Source organism: Dryas octopetala, chromosome 8 (genome assembly GCF_963921425.1).
Source record: "Dryas octopetala chromosome 8, drDryOcto1.1, whole genome shotgun sequence".
Lineage (NCBI taxonomy): Eukaryota > Viridiplantae > Streptophyta > Magnoliopsida > Rosales > Rosaceae > Dryas > Dryas octopetala.
Genome location: NC_141373.1, coordinates 5,871,248 through 5,890,237, shown reverse-complemented (window position 1 = coordinate 5,890,237; position 18,990 = coordinate 5,871,248). Strand labels below are relative to the sequence as shown.

The following is an 18,990-nucleotide window of genomic DNA, read 5'->3' as shown; positions in this document are numbered from 1 at the left end:
AAGCCTCTTCACCTGTTGAACCTCAGTCTTATTCTCAAGCTGCTGGTTCTCCTGAATGGCAGGCTGCAATGAAAGAGGAGATTGATGCTCTTATGAAACAAGGCACCTGGAAGTTGGTTCCTCTTCCACCAAACAAGAATTTAGTTGGTTGTAAATGGGTGTATAGGATTAAGCACAATCCTGATGGTTCAGTTTCTAGGCACAAGGCTAGGTTGGTAGCTAAGGGATTTAGTCAAGAGGCAGGGATTGACTTTGATGAGACTTTTAGTCCAGTTGTGAAACACACTACAGTCAGATTGGTTTTAGCACTTGCAGCTCATTATGGTTGGAAGTTGAAGCAGTTAGATGTCAAGAATGCTTTTCTTCATGGCATTCTTCATGAAGAGGTTTATATGTCTCAGCCACAGGGGTTTGTTGATGCCACTTCTCCTGGTTATGTTTGCAAACTTGAAAAATCTCTTTATGGACTCAAGCAAGCTCCAAGGGCTTGGAATGAAAGATTCACAAGTTACTTGCCTACACTTGGGTTTACAGCTTCTATTGCCGATTCTTCCTTGTTTGTCAGAGTTAGTGGATCCTCAGTGGTCATCTTGTTGCTCTATGTTGATGACATCATTCTCACAGGCAACAACTCAGTTCTTATACAAGAAATTATTGATCAGCTGTCTTTGGAGTTTGATATGAAGGATTTGGGGGAACTGAGTTATTTCCTTGGTCTTCATATCTCTTCAAATTCTCAAGGTTTGTTTGTCTCTCAGCACAAGTACGTTAAAGATCTATTGCATAAAGCAGGCATGGATGATTGCAAGCCCAGTTCTTCTCCTTCTCTTCCCAATGTTAAGCTTTTCAAAGATGATGGCGTTCCTCTTTCTGATCCCTCTCTTTATAGAAGCTTGGTTGGTGGTCTGCAATACCTTACTTTCACTCGACCTGACATAGCCTTCTCTGTTAATACTGTGTGTCAGTTTCTCCAACGTCCCACAGACAAACATAATAAGGCAATGCACAGGATATTGAGGTATCTCAAAGGAACAATGGAATTTGGACTTCAATTTAGACCAGGATCTCTTACTCTGTCTGCCTTTAGTGATGCTGATTGGGGTGGTGATCCAATAGAAAGGAAATCCACCACAGGCTACATTGTGTTTCTTGGATCCAATCCCATCTCTTGGTGCTCTAAAAGGCAACCTACTGTATCTCGATCCTCCACCGAAGCTGAATATAGAGCAATGACTTTCACTGCAGCAGAGCTTGCTTGGCTTAGACAATTATTGCTTGATTTACGTGTGTTTCTCCCATCACCTCCTGTAATGCAGTGTGATAACCTTTCTGCCATAGCATTATCTTCCAATCCAGTGTTTCACTCACGTGCTAAGCACATTGAAATCGATTTCCACTTTGTTCGAGAGAGAGTTACTCGAGGTGATATCATTCTTGAGTTTGTCTCCAGTCAAGAGCAACTTGCTGATCTGCTTACAAAGGCTCTTCCCTCTAATCAGCTATGTTTCCTTAGAGACAATCTCACGCTGGCTTCTCCATCATGAGATTGAGGGAGGCTGTGAAGATTACATAGTCAGCATGCCTAGTCAGCTTAATCTACAGCTGTCATTTCTATTAGATTAGTCAGTTAGTCTCTAGTTAGTTCCACTTGTTAGAGTTTGTTTGAGTTGGTTAGAAGGTTGGTTATGCAGCTTCAGTTATAAATCCATCGTGTACTGTAATCATTAATTCATTCAAGCAAATTACAACAAATTCTCTCTTAGTTTTTCTCTTCGTTTTCTCAGCTTTCTTTAATTTTCCTGGTATCCAAACACTTTCCTCGCGACTCGCAAAACTTCTCTCTGGAATTAACATCTGCTCTGCTCCACATCGCAGATTTCAGTGTCACTCACACTCACTCTCTGAGCTGAAACAAAATTTCTACACACTCCAAATTTACTCCCACGCTCCCTTAGAAGCGTGGACATAACACTCCCTGCAGTCACCTACTCATCGCAAATGAAAACAATCTAAAATAAAAATTAATCTTAAAATACGGAATACTGAATATTTGTTGCATTTGCAGAGAGCACAATCTTTTCGTACGGGGAGCTTGTGCGCTCGCCACATGGCAACGTAATAACCGTCGATGAAGAAATCAGGTTTCGGTTACGAGGATAAGCCGGACAGATCACGAGCGTAGATTTCAGGTAGGGCATTTATTTGTCTGACGTGGATGCCACGCGGGATAAGTTTGTCTGATGCGGGGGATGGTAATCGAACGGCTGTGGAGGGTCCACAGAGTGTAAGCCGTGGATGGAGAAATGACGTGACGAGGGAAAAAGAGAAAGAGAGAGTGCGATGCGATGCGTTGCATTTAAACGCGATTTTTCGGAGCGCAAGCTGCGGTTTTTCCGAATTTTGGGAACATTTGTGCTTTTCTAGTTTCACGATCCTTTGAGAGAGAGAGAATGAGTCGCAGACAATATTACATTGAGCTTGGTTGCCATGCCTGAGAGTTGTTCTTTGATTTTCTGATAAAATTTTATTCAGTTTACCAAAATTCAAGCTTCATTGTTTCCTTCGTCGACCCTCAAACTCAACAATGGCGGCCCAGACTTAGCTTCAGATTTAATTTCAATGCTTTGATAGGTATATTGCATATATATATACTTGTCTTCATGTCTTCCTTAATTCCTCAAAAAAATTTCTTTTTTAGTTTTTTGGAAGGCTGGAAGTGGAAGAGAGAGGGAGATAATTTATAGTTGAATTTGAAGGAAAGATGGATGGTTAGAAAAATGGGTTTGTTGGTGAATTGGTTTCTACGAGATTCGAGCATTAATTGTTTTTGCTTTAAATTTCAATGAATGCGATCTACTCCGCATTATTTCACGGGTGTCTCTCGGAGAGCCTTTTTCCCTTCTTTACGTTGTGACTTGTGTGACTTGTGTGACTGTGAGTTTCGTATGTATTCGTTTCCTCATTTTCATTTATTTTCATCAATTTCTCCTCTCTATCTCTCTCACATACACACACAGAGAGATACAGAGACTCACAGTTTGTGTGCTTTATTTGAGCAAAGCAAGGGTCCCAGAACCTGATTCTCTGGACACGAGGGAGCAAATTACTTTTATTGCTTTCATTTCATCTAATTTTCTTCCTTTTACATCTATCGCTTTGGTAGCTTTTGCTTTTGTCTTCTTCTTCTTCTTCTCTCTTTCTCTCTGCCTATAACTTTCTCTCCCAGAATCCGATCACGCAGAGACAGAGAGAGAGATAGAGCTCTAAACTCTCACTCTCACAGAAACGGAGAGATATCTGGAAACGAAATTGATTTTTCTCCTTCTTTGGAAATAAAAACCCAAACCCACTTTTTTCGGTTTTCTTTCCGGCGACTTTTTTGCCGAGTAACTATACCCCAAAAAAGAAAAAGCAAAAACAATAAAAAACTCTCTCTCTCTCTCTCTCTCTACACGTTGTTCTCATTCACTTTGTTCATCAGCACCTTTGCCTCATTATCCAGCATCTGGGCTCTCTTGTATTTCATTTTTCTGACCTGGTATTTTGCTTACTCTGTGATTGAAGAGAGCTCAATTGCAGAAACAAGGATCTGGGTTCAACTTTTGGAGGCGTTTCTTGAGCTCCTTTGCAAAATTCCAGATGTTAATTAGTACCATTTACAAATGGACAAGCAATCATCGCGAGACGTGAGACGTGGAACCACTCGGTTTAAGCAATCTTCTGGACACAAGGTCTTCTCTTGTAATTATAATCCAAAACTCTCACCGATTTTTTCTTTTTGGATTTTTCTCAGCAAAGAAAACAAAAACCTCTTATGGTACTTGTCGTTATCTGTGTACTCTTGTTTGGTTTCTGATAAGAGCCTTGCAGATAATGCGTGTCCCCTTATAATTATCACCAGTCTTTCTTTCTTTGGGTAGTTGTTGTTATTTATATGCGTTTGTGGTTTTGAAGGTTTGGATGGTGTTGGTGGGGACTTTGTGCTCTCGGAAAAATCGAAGAAGGAGAGGCTTAGAAAATTGAGTGCTCTTGGTAGAGAAGCGAGCTCGAGCTCCCAAGACTTCGAAATGGGTTGTGATGTGTCTGACAGAGAAGATGAGCTTCCCAGTAAGAGATTTAAGCTTCCCAAAAAGGTTGGTTACCGTAAAGCCAATCTTTGATCAGAGCAGCTCATGCAATTTTATTTATGTTCCTTGTTTAAATTTTCAACTTTTTCTTTTCTAAATTGTTCTTTCCAGTTTTTCGATGACTGCAATGGCGTTGATCATGCCTCTGTTCCCCGGAAGCTGCGGTCAGGTATTTGGGTTTTGAATTATATATGGAAAATTTTGTCTTTTTATGGTTGTTTTCAAATTCAATGCTCATGGCTCGAATTTTCCTTTTTTGGGTTATTTTCGCTTTGTTTTAATTCTGGATTAGAAATTAAGCAAAACTGAAGCTTTTGCTTTTTCTTTCTTTTTCGGGACGCAAGGTTCAGCCAATTTTTTGCCCCCCACCTTTAAAGGCTTTAATTCAATTTAATATGGTGCTGCCAGTTTCATGGTGCAATTATACTTTTGGATTTTATTATATTGGTTTGCGTTTTTGCCTCTTTGTGTTCTGTTGTTCACTTTTCCAAAAGAGATGCTTTAATAACTTTCAATGATTCTGACGCTTTTGGATTATAGGGTGTTAAAAAACCAATTTCTTGATATATTTTATTGTATTAATGTCCTGTGCCTTTTAAAATTGTTTTTACACGCAGCAATGAAGAAGCGCAGTCGTGAATCTCTATCTCCATCTTTGCCAAATTCAAAGAAGCTGAACCATACAATGAGTGTCATCGAATCCCCCAAAAGGGATGGTGTAAAGAAACCCAGACCATGCTTGGTATCCATCTCCTTCTGCTACTTCAACATTTACTTTATGTTTGCCTTTTCTGTTCAGCACTTTGATACATATACTTGGAATTACTTATGAAGAAACAAGGAAACTCAGATAGGTCCCAGAGAGAAACTGCTTCTGGGACTATCACAAAAGATGAGGAAGAAGTTGTGGAGACCTTGTATGCCTTGGCTGGATTGTTCCCCAACACTGAAGCAAATGATAATAGTAAATTAGACTCTGAATCTTTAGATGCAAATCCTTCAGCTTTGCCAGAGTCAAAGGAGCATCCGACGCCTGCACTTGAATGTTTGTTTCATTATTCTCTGCTCACACATCTTATCCTTTATAATTCTCCCATTGTGACAGACTGTTAATTTATATGGTGGTTTTGGATACTGCAGTTGGAAAAGACAAATTGGGTTCATTCTGCCCCTTGGGAGATACCAAGGCTGCTGGTCCATCCGGTGTTGGAGGATTAGCTAAAGAAACTGATAAAGTTGATTCTTTGAACAAACCCAGTACTCAACATCAGCCTGAATTGACCAACAGTACGAAGTTCTGTATAGACTCAGATAATTCTGTTCCTCAATTGAATCCAAATGTTTTGTCCTTGCCAGCTAAAGTTGAACAATGCAATGAAAAGCCTATTGGCAATGCAGTCAACTTTGGCGTTCCATCTGAGCTAAGCCTGGATAGTGGGTGGGTATTTTGCAATTAATTCCAGCTTCTGTCTTTCTTCTATTCTATTTCAGTGTGTTATGTATGTGCTTATTTTCATTTCTCTTTTAACCCTTATCATTTTCAAATCATCCAGCAGGTTAAAGCAGCCTGTGCAACAGGAGACCTCAATTTCTGGGAGAAAACCAGAAATTGCATTGGAGCTGGTAAGCAAGCATAACTCAACATGTGTAAGTCAAATGTTCATTCAGTGATCTTATTTTAAGATTTGATTGCCTTTCAGGGCACGACCATTGGGAGTCAAGTTGAACTGCATGATATGGTCCAGGAGTCCAAGAAAAATGGTATAATTCTTGCTTGCTGAGATCTTCAATATAATTTTCACTTTGGTCATGAAAAGCAGTGTTCTTATATTGTATTTCATACCAATTTCTTGAAGATGACCTGATCTTTGGTTCTTTCATTGGAAGGTCCAGTATTGTGGCCTGGCTTGTCTTCAAATGTCTCACATGATGCTAGGAATGATAGTCCATCATCACTGTAATTTTCTTCTTTTCTTTTAATTGTGTAGACCTTTCTGGATAAGTTTCCATTCATCTGTGTTTTTCTCATTGCTCATGTTTATAGCTATTTTAGGTCCCCTGCTACTAAAATTCCGGCTTGGATGGATGCTGCCTTGTCTGCCTCTAGAGTCTCAGTCCTAAATGATTCATTTGCAAAGGTGAAATGGACTTTTAATTTGTTGATGATATCAGCTATATTTAACAACCTCTCAATATGTGCTACCTATTTCTGCACAAATGTCTGTATACTATGTCAAGCTTCTGATTGAGGTTACTATCAACTGTACAGGTTACTAGTGTTGCCATCAGTAGAAGGTCATTTAAGAAGTGTGCAGCTCATGTGTACATAAGTCATCTGATTCAGGCTTTACAAATGTCTGAGAGCAAAGATAAGTTACGGCTACAGCCTAATCAATTGAGACCACATGAAGGATCCAAACAAGGGGCTCTTTTGGGAGTTAGTATCTATACGAAAGTGAAAAATAGTTTAAATGGGGTTGTTTCTGCTAGTAGCATAGGTATTTCTACTGCTGAAATAAATTGTAATGAAGCAAAGAACAGTACTCTTCAGCAGAAGAAGCTCCATCAAGATCAGCTACAGTCTTCTATGGCATCTGCGGTATACACTACAGCAAAGCAGGTAAGCGTATATTGTAGTTGCTATTGGTTTTCTCTCTCATGATGTTCTGACCAGTCTTGTGTTTCTTGCAGAATTTTGATTTCCTGTCATTGTCAGCTGGAGGTAGTGGCTTGGAAACTAAAGATAGCTTCAGTAGAGCTACAAACGGGATGAAGCCATCGTCACAACCCCAAGTTCCTTATCTCCATTCTCTTGTGCAGCATCACCCAATCATTCCTTTCTCTTTCCCCCAGTCGCGCTACAACTCTTCTGCTTGCCCTGACAATCTTTCAGGGGCACAGCAGGTACTTTAGTCTTCCTTTTCTCTTCTTTTCATATTTCAATTCTGCTGTAAAGCTTTGATGCATTTGATAGAACCAGGATTAAATCCAATGTATGCAACGGTAGCTTGAGAGGGCAAATGACAATGCCGTTTCTGAATGGATAGTGAGCTAATAGGACAGTTGTGCATTCCAATGTTCCTCTGTAGCTTACAATTGTCTATCATCTTCAACGCTAATTAAGCAGCTTTTCTTTTAATTATTAATAAAATGATAGAATCGATAATTGTCTAGTTATTTATTGTAATGTTATTCATAAATAATTTAGTTTATAAAGTACTAAAATTTGAAATAATACTCAATTGTAGGCCCAGCTGCAGCTACCTCGATATCATGGGAACCCATTTTGTGGTCCTCAAGCAAGTGCCACAGCCTTGACAAAGCAACAACCTCAACAGCAACAGCTACAGCTACAGCAGCAGCAGCAAAGGCTTTGGGCAGCTCAGTTGGCTACTCAGTACAGGCCAGCGGGGACTGCGGCCGCGGTTCACTTTCCAAGCTGGCAAAATGGAAGGCAGGAGGCTTCTTCGCTAATACCATGTCCTCAAGCCCTTATCTCTCCTTCCCCTTCAACACTTGAACTAGTTGGTCCCAAGTATACTTCACTATCTCAACAACAGCAGCAACTAATGGCCGTTACTTCATCTTGTCCCCCTGGCACTGGCAGGGTAAAACGACAAGACCACCATCTGCCTTCTGCGTATGAGGAGTCTAGTGGTGGGTTCCGTGCTGGGAGTGCACTGCCTTTGCAGTTACTCTGCAACGAGCGCCTCTGATGAGAGATGATGGGCCAAGACGAAGACTAGAGCTGTTTTACTGGAAAGTTGCTGGTTAGTACATTATTTCATTCTTTCTTCTGTTCAGACTTGAGAGTTGAGACGTACGTGGGACTTGCAAGTAGCTTCACTTTGTCGTGACTTAATAAGGAATGTACATGGTTTAAGGTTTAACTGGTCACCCTGCATTTGGGCCATGGCTTCATTAGCTGGGGCATGCATGGATTCGGAAGGTAGGAAAAATAATCCTAGAGACTACTTGCTCTGTTTGTTCAGCTGTAAGGGGATGATCGTTGGCAACAACATTTTGTAGTAGATATTTAAAGTACGATGTTAATTTTTTACAAAGAAGGTAATAGAAAGGTTAATTTGATATTCCCTGTGCTCTACCTTACAAAGTACTCATTCTGAATCCTGCCTGAGTGATATACCACTCCATGTACAAAATATTCCTTTTGAAACTTTCACCCGCTTTGTAGCAAGTAAAAAAGGAAAAAGGTCAAAAGAATAAGATCCAGCATGTGTTGTGGGTCTCCACTCTAAAGCTTCTTAAGTGGGGTTTTAGGCATTTGTTCAGCGAAAAGGCCTTGAATAGCTGTGTGTGTCCTTTCAAGGGGCTTGAATTGCTTGGCAGATCATATTAGTGAACAGAATAAAACATAAAGATGAGGCAACGCCTTTGCCTTTTCTTTTGTTGGGTGTCTGATTGAAGCCTTTTTATCTTCTTTGGAAATATTTTGGAATGTTAGGCGCAGGCAAAGAAATTTTTAAAACATTTAATCTTGTCGACTGTCACTAGAATTCTTGTTTTTTACTTTCTAGTAATATGTGGGAGTGAACGAACTCAGCTTGCGTCTCAAAAATGGCTTGGAGTTTTGCAAAGCCAACACAATTCAAAGAATGGGTGATACACCCATTTCCAAGGTACAGTTTGGTACTTGGAACTAAAATTTGGCGCTGTTTTTTCTACTATTTGGCGTCTTGACATTCATTTACAGTGTTGGCTTTCAAGGATTTTTTGTAATGAGATGGCCCTAACAAGCCCTTGCTTTGATTTGAAGTTATCCAAAAACATAAGCATACTTTATTAATCTTCTCATTAGTTTTCAACAGTGCATTGTAAATTTAGTAGTTACTCTCCAATACCTGATTAGTTTTCAACACAATCACCCAGAGTATAGGCTGCTTATAACTCGAGTCAATGGGCATACTTTTTAAAATTCAAACACCTCGGGAAGTAATTCCATTGTCCCATGAAATTTACAAAAATTACCCGCCTAGAAGCATAAAAACTGAAAAAATTGCAGTACTCAACCTGAACAGAACCCTTACAGACCAAAAATAGGTAAAACAAGCACCCTCGATCGTGTATATTCCTTCAATATATGAATATGTATTTGAAACACAAATGGCAAAATGAGGAAAAGCCGGGTACAAAGGGGATATGAAAAGAAGGAAAATCTAATAGTTCAATTAACTTTTTATTACACAAGTAGAAGACACAACAAATGGTGGTACACAAATCAACTGAAACAATCAGCAGACACAGAGAACCATGTTCAATCCTAAAAAATTGTCACCACAGGAAAGCTTTCACTCCAGTTTTTCCAGTTCCCCCATTCTCTCGATTATTGCCTGCAAGTTACAACACAAAAGTGTCATGAAACCAGATTCTTTGATATCAAGCACTTGTATTGCAAATAATCGCATACCAAATGCAGACCTTCAAAGAGGTCGATGATTATATCACAAATGAACTAATATGAATAAATACTTCAAAGAGTGGCCCAGCCAATGTTTGTATATAACAAGAGTGAAAATTGTCCTATTGAGAACAAGACAAGAGAAAGCCGGGAAAGAACAATAAGAATAGTTATGGTGATGGTACCACTTAAACCATATATCACATTCATAACATAACAACACAAACCGAGGTTTGCGTTGCCTGCCTATCTAAAGCATCAGAAGCAGAAGTATTCTCACCTTCTTGCTTGTTTCTTGGAGCTCTCCAGCAAGAATGAATTCATCAAGTATCAGATATACCTTCCATAAAAAGTAAATGAAAAAAAAAAAATCAGTAATAACAAACAAGATACTACAATGATCCTAACCCCTCCACCACAGGGAGTGGAAAAGAAATTAATAAGCTTACAACACTAACAGAACATAACAAATTGTAAGGTAGAGTGGAGAAAACAAAGAATGTTACCAAGCATTCCAAGAAATATATGTACATTCAAAATACACTCTTTATTGTTTTCGTTGAAAATCTAACAGAATCTAATAGCAATGCCCACTACCAAAGAATGCCAATTCATTGTTTTCACATGTAAACTACCCTTGCTCCACTCTTTTCACTAGAATCACTACATGATCCCATAAATGGCCACGGCTAACCAAGGTAAGTTTGGTGAATAGAATTAGGTGGGTGAGTGCTATTAACTCAGTAACTAAACACAAAAGGATCAATCACATAAGAGGGGTTCACTTCAGGGTGGTAAATGAAAGTAAAGTGATAATAAGCAACGGACCTTGTGGAAGTTAAAGACCAAATCGAGCTCGCAAACGTTGCTGAAAAAGTGGTCCAAAATCTCCACGAAAAGATGAATGCATTCCAAGTATGCCAACTCATTATCAGTTATATCAACACACAGTGAGAAAAATAGCCCAGCATATCTCCTGTAGATAACCTTGTGTGTACGGAACTGCAAGATCATGCTACAATAATCAGCTAACAACAAGTCCTTTAAGAACTAGGGTTGCATTTGCATACAACTTACAGCTCTTTAAATTCTTGGTTTAGAGTAATGAAAAAGAAAAACACATGTAAATGAATTTGCAAAACAAAAGAAATTACAACCTCAACGAAATTTGTGAACTTGGGATCTCTGTTGACCACCAAACGATGAACCTGAATTCAAAAACCCATAAAAGTCTAAACTTTGTTGCACAACATAAAATTAAAAATTACAAAAATCAAAGAAAATAAGACCGCAATTAGGTGGAACAACAGACCTCGTATTCGACCTTGTGCTTCTCGGAATCCTCAAGAGGAACGTAGTACTTGGCCAAACGGGTCTTTCCCTGCCGATTCTGTAACAGAATGAATCGGATCTGCCACATGGAAATGAAAGATTGACGACCATGGTCAGAGCTGGAAATCAAAGACTAATCATCCAAATCAATAATCAAATGAAAAAGTGTTCAGGGTTATCGGAGGAGTACCATTGTTGAAGGAAGAAGATTCAAAGAGAAATTTACACCCAAAACTTCGAACGTTGATTTTCCTTTTGCGATGTCGTTTCGTAGTGCCAGTGAGCCGCGGGTAAGGGAAAGAGAGAGAGACAGTTGAGCGTTACTAGCGTACTAGTCATGCAGGTCGATAAACAGTATGCTAACTTGGTCGAGGAGACTTGTCTCCGTTGATGCATTGGTCAACGCCAACTCATACATCCGCGGCTAATTTGAACTCTTGACTTTGACTACAACAACACTTCCACGCGTCCCGGGCAAAGCAATAAGTGTTAGGAGAGGACATTTTTTTTTTTTGTCAGGGATGAATAGAAGATTAGAAGCTAATTAGGAGAGTACATTTATAATCTATTAACAAAAATTAGTCTTGATTCCTCACATCAATAAGACAAAGCTATTATTTGAGTATTACCAACACCAATCAATCTCTAGATAATTTAAGCATTGCACTTGCTACAAGTAGCATACAAAATCTATAGTTGAAGGCACTCTGTCTTGAAGCTGCTGCCTAGCGTGATTTCTTGCTTTTTCTTCCCTCTCCAATTCTTCGACAGTCACATTTGGAACTTTGTAAAATCCATACCAAGTATGAACAGGATGAATAACAATTTTAATTCTCACCAATATCTCACCCAGGGACGGACGCACAGCCAAGCTTGGGGGGTCGGGCGACCCCCCGAACAGCGGAGCACACAGGCTTGGACCTCTGGACGGCGACACCAGCGACCCCCCGACGTGAAGAAGGCGACCCCCCGACCCCGATGTGAAGAAGGCGACCTCCAGGGCTCCAGCCTTCCAGGTGTTTGATGAAAGTCTTCACTGAGAAACAGAGAAAGTGAGAAGAAAAGAGGGCGCTGGGCTAGTGAGCTGCGTGGGAATGGCAGTTGAAGTAAATTTCCTTTGTTGGAGGGTTGAAATAAGACGACCATTGTTTTTTCTGCTACTTGCAGCTACTGAGAAGACCCCAAAGTGAAGAACAAAGCGCGCCAAGGTGAAGCTCATAGGCGCTCTTGCTTTTCGATTCACAATGCAGTCTGTTGTCGCTGCGGATAAAGCAACGGTACTATATTATGTGTGTGATGGAGCAGGAAGATACAGTGGGGATTATGACATGGAAGTAGTCTATTGGAACAATTGACGGACTATGTTACTAGGTAAAATGGGCCTCTAATGCCAAGTTAAGGGCTGCGGGCTGTTTTTTTTTTTTTTTTAAGTTCCTACTCAAAACGACGTAGTTTTGAGCTAGGAATTAAAAAAAAAAAAAAAAGACTTTTGCTGACTCAGTGAGACAGTGACCCGTGTGTGTGGCTCAATGGCTGTGTGCTCTTTCAACCTCTTCCTCAATCCTCACTCATTAGTCATTCCCGAATCCCTTCATTCATTTCCCCAAAAAGCAAAATCCACACGGCCACACACAGAGCCCAAGTGCCCAACCCAGCCGTCACCCCTGCTGTAGTGCTGCCCGCCGTCGCCCGTCGTGTACACTATGACCCCCCGGAATCAAATTCCTGGATCCGTCACTGATCTCACCTAATAATTTCAATAGTGTCTAAGAGTTTTTTTAATTTAACTCTTTCCATTATTAAAAAAAAAAGTATAAAATTGTTAAATTGTGTACATATTCATATATTAAATCCTCATATAATTATTATAAATGTTATGACACATTATTTGAATGACACTACACCTAAAATATAAACATAAGAATTGTGAATAGATATATATTTACTTTAGGTAGCTTTGTTAATTTACTTTATAATATAATATATACGTATAAATATCCAAGAAAAATAAATAGTTGTGTATTTACGAACGGATATCGTCTTATTAATAGTAGGCGGATAAGATTCAAATAGAAACCAGCAGATAAGATTCAAATAGAAACCATTTTTCAGATTTTGGCTCATTTTCTTTACTAAAGAAAATAAAAGTGTTATCAAAATTTGATATGGTGTTACTAATTTACTTATATGTTATAATACATATACATTTATTAATATTATACTCTAAAATTATAAACACACATCATCCACTTACCTTATAAGATTAAAAACACCGGCTATGTGACTACCACATACAAAAAAAATTTATGCCAGTGAGTGAGTGATTTTGTTATGACTATCTTTTTTTCTTTTCCCCAATTTTTGTCGGCTGATCGAAAATCAGATCTACGGTCTACCTATCCATTTGTATACAATTGTGCTACATATTAAAACTGAAAGCTCCTTAATAACACGTGCATCCATATATATACTACACTTCACATCTTACTATCTTAGAATATGGCCTTCTTCCAATACCTCTCCAAGCTTTCACTCTAGCTAGTTAGGTAACGTACTAAATATATATATCTATTGAGTATTAATTGACTGACTCGATCGCATAACAATCACAATTAACTAGCTAGAATGCAAATAATCACAATCATTTTTCCAATCATGATTGATTATCCTAGGGGGTGTAGAATCTCCATTTTAGAATTTAAGATTTAAGATTTAATTCTCAGATCTTGCGCGCTCCAATGTTCTCTCGACGTCCAACTTCTAGACGTCTATTTTAGAAATTTTGATTAACATTCAACCATTAATTAATTGAGTGATCACTAACATCAAGAACATGCTCCAAACATAAATAGCGTTAGAAGCTAGGGTACATCATATGTATTTTTTTTTTACTATATATATTATAATAGATAAAATTATCACATTGATTAAGTTGTTCATTAACCTATCAACTAGAGGTGTCAAACGGGCCGGCCCGGCCCGGCCCGACCCGTTTAAGTTGAGTCCATCGTGCTTTCGTGCCGTGCTCGGGCCGGCCCATATAGTTAAGATCTAAGCCCAGCACGGCCCATGGCCCGCGGGCCATTCGTGCTCGTGCCGTGCCTTAAACGGGCCGGCCCACGGACCTATTTTTATTTTTATTTTTTATGGTGATAAAACTAATCTTATGATATTTTTTCTTATTTATAATTAAATATTAACATTATTTTTCATGAAAATTGAATATTTTTGTTGAAAAGTTCTTTAAAAATAGAAAAAACAATGTTAAAATAGTCGTGCCTAATTCGGGCCCATTTCGTGCTCGTGCTCGTGCCGTACTTGGCCCGTGTCGTGCTCGTGCCGTGCCGTGCTCGATGGGCTAAAAACTTCGGCCCAGCCCGGCCCATTTAATCGTGCCGTGCCTATTTTAATCGTACCGTGCCGTGTCGTGCTCGGGCCGGCCCGACCCGTTTGACACCTCTACTATCAACTAGCATATAATGTGACTTGATAATGTACGTGGAGAGAAAATGCTTTAGCATTACTCTAAAGAAGATATGAAAATGTGGGCGGCTCCAAATTAATGTTGTAATAGTTAAAAACGGTGGGCAAATTGGCTGGCCGGTCTGCAGAGTATGGTATTATGTAGGACCCTTCAGTCCCAACTCCCAAGTAATTAAAAACATAGTAATGATACTCTCACTCACAAGCCTACAAATTAAGGATAAAGGATGCTGAAAAATGAAAACCAACCCATATGCATGCACGTTATACTACTATAAACGTGTTTGTATCTGTTTATCAAATAATGTGTCAGTATATATATTTATATCTTACTTAATGCAGTACTTATAGTGGTAGTCGTGTTCCTATATATATACCTTAAGAAAGGTCGCGGTTTGGAGAACCATGAAGCCAAACTAGCAATATCCATAAAAACAAAGCTTGAATTCCTTCGGCTTTTGTCTTGTGATAGTGAGAGAAATTGATCGAGAGGGAAAATGGGCATACGTCTGCCGGAGATGGTTGCTCATGCCAAGCATATTATGCAACACCGCTGCACCGGCGCATGGCCAAGCATCAATTAAGATCCACCACCACTACCACCACCACTGTTGATGTTCCAAAAGGGTATTTTGCCATTTATGTAGGGGAAGAAGGGAAGAACAAGAAACGGTTTGTGGTTCCTCTCTCCTATTTGAAGCAACCTTTGTTCCAAGACTTGCTCTTCAAGGCTGCCGAGGAGTTTGGTTTTGACCAAATGGGTGGCATTACACTTCCATGCGCTGTGGAGGATTTTACTACTCTCACTTCTCGTTTAAATTTATGCTCATAGCTACCTGCTGAAGCTAACCAAGTTCATTTCAACCAAATTTTATATTTCTTTGTTTTTTAGTTAAGTTTTTTTAGGTTTTTCCAGGATATATAGCAGTACTGTAAATCAGTGAAGGGTTCAAGGCTATCCATTCACGAGTATTGTGTCAACTGCTTTCATCAGAGCAAATTTCATGAATATATAGACAAATTTTCCTAGACTAATTAAATAATTTATACGATCAAGTTAATTAATTAATACATGTTACAATCATTGTCTTCAAATCTATTAAGGGTGGAATGAGAACTGATCGAAGATCAACTGCAAAATCTTTTGATAGTGTATAAGTTAATGGATCCTAAATTTATTTTATATATACAATCTACGTACCATGTCCCTATTATCTTTTGATAACAAATATGTTCACCTAAGTGACTTAATTCGAGGGATAAATAAGGGACCGTGCATCTAAGAGCCAGCTAGCTAGCTAGATTTACTTCAATTTTATTAATTTCAATCATTTAATATGAGGGTTAACGTTTGATCCATTGTGATCAAATTATGTCCCATATGTGAACACTTCTGATGTTTTTAAAAGCATTCGTTGTGGGAGAAAATTCTGAAGGACCACTCCTGGTCCATTTCACTGAACTAAGGCTTAAAATACCACAAGGAACTCGATCCTTAATTATGGTTCATTTGGGTGAAAAAGGCTGAAGGTTCCTTTGTTATCCTTTTAAAATACTTTTTTTTTTTTTGTTTTCATCATTGATCTTTATACATTAAATAATAAAAAATAAAAACTTCTAAACCCTCTTACTAAAGATCATCTCTGCAAAAATTTAATCAAATCGAAAATTGTTTGGTCATGTAGTTGTTATCAAATAAACATACGGTAGTAATAGTTAGACGTACTTACTATTTGTTTATTCAATAACAATTACCTAACCAAACGATTTTCAAATTTGGTTGATTTTTTGCAAAGTTAATCTTTAAAGGTGATTAAAAAATGAATGGTTCTGATTATGAACCTACATTGTAAAACGACATAATTTTTAAGAGATAATTAAGTTTAGATTCTTTATAAAAACAGTTTTTAGATAGAGACTGGGGGTATTTTAAAATTTATAAGAAAACCCTTGTAATTCATAATAAAGTCTTTTTAATTTATAAGAAAATTCTTTTAATTCATAATAAAGTTTTTTCCTTATTTGAAGGGTATTTCTCCCTATTTGAAAGAAATTTCTCTTCTTAGGGTGTAGAGTGGGCTTTGTAGAGACTGTATGTTAGGTTTTAATTCCGAGATTTTAAGAGGACTTAATTAAAAACCCTAAATCACTACCAGTCTTAGTTTAAGAAGAACTCATAAAATGAACTAAACTCTAAATCTCCCTAATTTTTATTAATTAGTATTTGATCATCAAAGAAGAGATTAGTAAAGGATCCAAGATTTAAGTTGCTCAAACCCTTTGTGATTGGCACCAACTTAAGGATTGTTAGGTCCACATTTTAACAACTTAAATTTTTTAAAATATATGATAAACTAACAATTTACAATCATAATTAGAGTAGGAAATTTATTTTTTTATTCATTTTTAAATTTGAAACTTCTTCCAACTAAGAGAAAAAAATATTATTAGACTAATAACTAATTGGTTTGAGCAATAGAATTCTACATATATATAAGACTCTATAGGTGAATAAAAATCTACATGCAAAAATTTAGATTATAAAATAGTTATTGGATCAAGAGCTAGCTTCATTTTTATGATTGGTCTAATCGGCCGTGATTTCAGGACAAGAATGAGGCATGCTTAGCATGTGGACGAGACGGTTTTAGGCTTTTAGCCATCGATTTTCCGCAACAACATTCATTATTCACAAAAGTAGATAAGGATGGAGAAGTAGTAGTGTGTGTGGGCATTGGATAGTGAGAACAGATGGGATTGGATTGGAAGCAACTTTTATATATGATGAGGCCACACCATTGCTGCAATTAATAAATACAATACTTATATATGGGGTCCAGAAAACCCACAGCATTGCCATGCCATTTCATCATTTAATTTTCACAAATAAGTTTTAAGCTGAAATTGAATTTTGTTCCAGAAAACCCATGTCACATGGATAATGTTCCAGCATGAGTTGCTTTAATTCCAATTTCCGGTGTAGACCCTCTGCAGGTTTCTTTTTTTTCTATTTTTTTTGGCCAGGAACCTCTGCAGGTTTCATATGCATTAAAGTTGGGTGACATATGGACCTAATGGCTATGGTGGCACTGCCACAGCAGCCAATGAGTAATTTTATTTAATTATTTATTCGGACCAAGTGGGAGTTAGCATTAAAGTCGGTCCATAATTAGCTAGACATGAGCAAAGCCATGTGAGAATTAGCCTTTGAAAAATAACTCTATAAATAGAAGCACAACATTTGGCTCACACAAAGTGCTATCTTCTATCTACTCCTAGCAAAACCTATCAAGTGATTCAAGACCCCATATTCATAATACTACTGTCTATTTCACTCTATTTCATAATGGGTATGATTCGTTTGCCTTCTTCTATCATGAAACACAATGTGAAGCAGATTCTGAAGCTGCAGTCTCATCACCATCATCATGGTGTCCCAAAAGGGCATGTTGCAGTTTATGTGGGAGATCAAATTGAAACAAAGAAGAGGTATGTGGTTCCAGTGTCTTACTTGAACCACCCTTCATTCAAAGACCTGCTTAAGAGGGCCGAAGAAGAGTTTGGCTTCAATCATCCAATGGGGGGTCTAACAATTCCTTGCAGAGAGGAGACCTTCCTTGATTTCATCACTTCTCAGATGGGTGCCAGATCATGAAGATCATATATAGAGCAATATAAATTCCTCCACCATTTTGACAATTTTTGAGTTTGTTTGATTTTAGTCGAATTGCGAATGGTATCGAACCCATATGATCGAACTTTTGTACATGTAAATGAGTAGCTAGCTAGGTAGGAGAAGGCCTATGAATCTATTGGTGCATGTAGTCCTTAAATTCTATTGCACAATATTTTTGGAGGAATTACAAGCTTTGTTCTTAATTAACTATCTTTCATTACATTAATATGTGGGATCTACTCAAATACAAGCATTCATTCATCAATGTCTTTGTCATTTGGGGAATGCTGGGACTTCATGCTAGCGCATTGAGGTGATTGGCGATTGGAAAACTAACTTTGTGATATATGCTAATCTCTTCAGTTGTGAGTCAAACTGTAAAAGACTCTCTATGACACTGTGATGACAAATTCATGAGTCTGAAACTCTGAATATATAAGTGATTAATTAGGAGAAATAGCTTATGATGACAATAAGCCTCTGCCATGTGATGCATCCATTGATGGAATTAACAGTCATGTGTAGTTGTAACCAATGCAAGACACAATCCTGAAGTTAAATTTTGGCTGGCTATCACTGGCCTTCAAAGTAATACCTCTCTAATTAAAATAACATACAAAAAAGAAAATTGTGTTGTACAACCATAACCTAAGACTTCATGAATTGTTGCACCAGCAGATTGCATATTTTTTTCTTTTTCTTTTTTTGTTTATTATGAAGGATGCTTAAAGAGTTCATTGCCGAGAGTAGAATCCTGACCGTAAGTATTAGGTAATTGCTCTTCCACTGAAATTATTTTCCACTGCATTTGTTTCTTTGCCACAATAACTCCACATGGTTTTGTTTCCTTTAATCTAATCCATGGCTGCCTTTGGTCTTAGATAGGTTGCAGCAGACTCAGATTTTCACTAATTTGATGGCGGCTTCAATGGAACATGTCGGGCTGAATTAGA

The 18,990-nt window shown here is 38.1% G+C and overlaps 4 protein-coding genes across 9 annotated transcripts in view; 3 read left to right on the top strand and 1 right to left on the bottom strand.

Moving 5' to 3' along the window:
- The window catches only part of LOC147276472 (auxin-induced protein X15-like), a 34,159-nt gene extending 18,966 nt beyond the window's left edge, over positions 1 to 15,193 (top strand). Inside the window, exon 2 of one of the 2 annotated variants that reach the window (XM_086252796.1) lies at positions 14,965 to 15,193. In XM_086252796.1, the coding sequence (XP_086108922.1) occupies positions 14,965 to 15,193 (229 nt within the window). Of the gene's footprint in view, positions 1 to 14,961 lie in introns of both variants that reach the window. The other variant, XM_086252795.1, reaches the window with a different exon arrangement.
- Positions 3,037 to 8,218, top strand: LOC147276474 (uncharacterized). Of its 5 annotated transcripts, none has more exons than XM_086252788.1 (13): positions 3,037 to 3,741; positions 3,955 to 4,133; positions 4,239 to 4,296; positions 4,745 to 4,869; positions 4,962 to 5,172; positions 5,268 to 5,565; positions 5,681 to 5,750; positions 5,828 to 5,888; positions 6,021 to 6,084; positions 6,181 to 6,265; positions 6,397 to 6,747; positions 6,819 to 7,031; positions 7,376 to 8,218. In XM_086252788.1, exons 1-13 carry the CDS (start codon positions 3,663 to 3,665, stop codon positions 7,841 to 7,843), a joined length of 2,262 nt encoding a protein of 753 aa, XP_086108914.1. In that variant the 5' UTR covers positions 3,037 to 3,662; the 3' UTR covers positions 7,844 to 8,218. The 5 variants fall into 5 exon arrangements, with proteins under 5 accessions (XP_086108914.1, XP_086108912.1, XP_086108911.1 ...); XM_086252786.1 differs by having other exon boundaries at positions 6,172 to 6,265; XM_086252785.1 differs by having other exon boundaries at positions 3,040 to 3,741; positions 5,684 to 5,750; positions 6,015 to 6,084; positions 6,172 to 6,265.
- Positions 9,289 to 11,238, bottom strand: LOC147276473 (AP-2 complex subunit sigma). The gene is made up of 6 exons (XM_086252792.1): positions 11,069 to 11,238; positions 10,859 to 10,957; positions 10,704 to 10,754; positions 10,375 to 10,548; positions 9,827 to 9,886; positions 9,289 to 9,478 (listed from the first exon to the last, which is right to left on the bottom strand). Exons 1-6 carry the CDS (start codon positions 11,069 to 11,071, stop codon positions 9,437 to 9,439), a joined length of 429 nt encoding a protein of 142 aa, XP_086108918.1. The 5' UTR covers positions 11,072 to 11,238; the 3' UTR covers positions 9,289 to 9,436.
- Positions 15,194 to 17,659: 2,466 nt separating the features above from the next.
- On the top strand, positions 17,660 to 18,428 carry LOC147276471 (auxin-induced protein 15A-like). The gene has a single exon (XM_086253116.1). The coding sequence runs from the start codon at positions 17,708 to 17,710 to the stop codon at positions 18,014 to 18,016; it is 309 nt and encodes a 102-aa protein (XP_086109242.1). The 5' UTR covers positions 17,660 to 17,707; the 3' UTR covers positions 18,017 to 18,428.
- Positions 18,429 to 18,990: the final 562 nt, after the last annotated feature.

What these genes read in the sequence shown, in the direction of transcription:
- LOC147276474 (XM_086252784.1), top strand. Translation starts at nt 3,663, where the DNA reads ATGGACAAGCAATCATCGCGAGACGTGAGACGTGGAACCACTCGGTTT. An exon ending in TCCGACGCCTGCACTTGAAT is followed by an intron (nt 5,173 to 5,267) that starts GTTTGTTTCATT and finishes TGGATACTGCAG; the next exon opens with TTGGAAAAGACAAATTGGGT. An exon ending in TAAATGATTCATTTGCAAAG is followed by an intron (nt 6,266 to 6,396) that starts GTGAAATGGACT and finishes TCAACTGTACAG; the next exon opens with GTTACTAGTGTTGCCATCAG.
- LOC147276473 (XM_086252792.1), bottom strand. An exon ending in AGCACAAGGTCGAATACGAG is followed by an intron (nt 10,755 to 10,858) that starts GTCTGTTGTTCC and finishes TTTTGAATTCAG; the next exon opens with GTTCATCGTTTGGTGGTCAA. An exon ending in AGTTCACAAATTTCGTTGAG is followed by an intron (nt 10,549 to 10,703) that starts GTTGTAATTTCT and finishes ATGATCTTGCAG; the next exon opens with TTCCGTACACACAAGGTTAT.
- LOC147276471 (XM_086253116.1), top strand. Translation starts at nt 17,708, where the DNA reads ATGGGTATGATTCGTTTGCCTTCTTCTATCATGAAACACAATGTGAAG.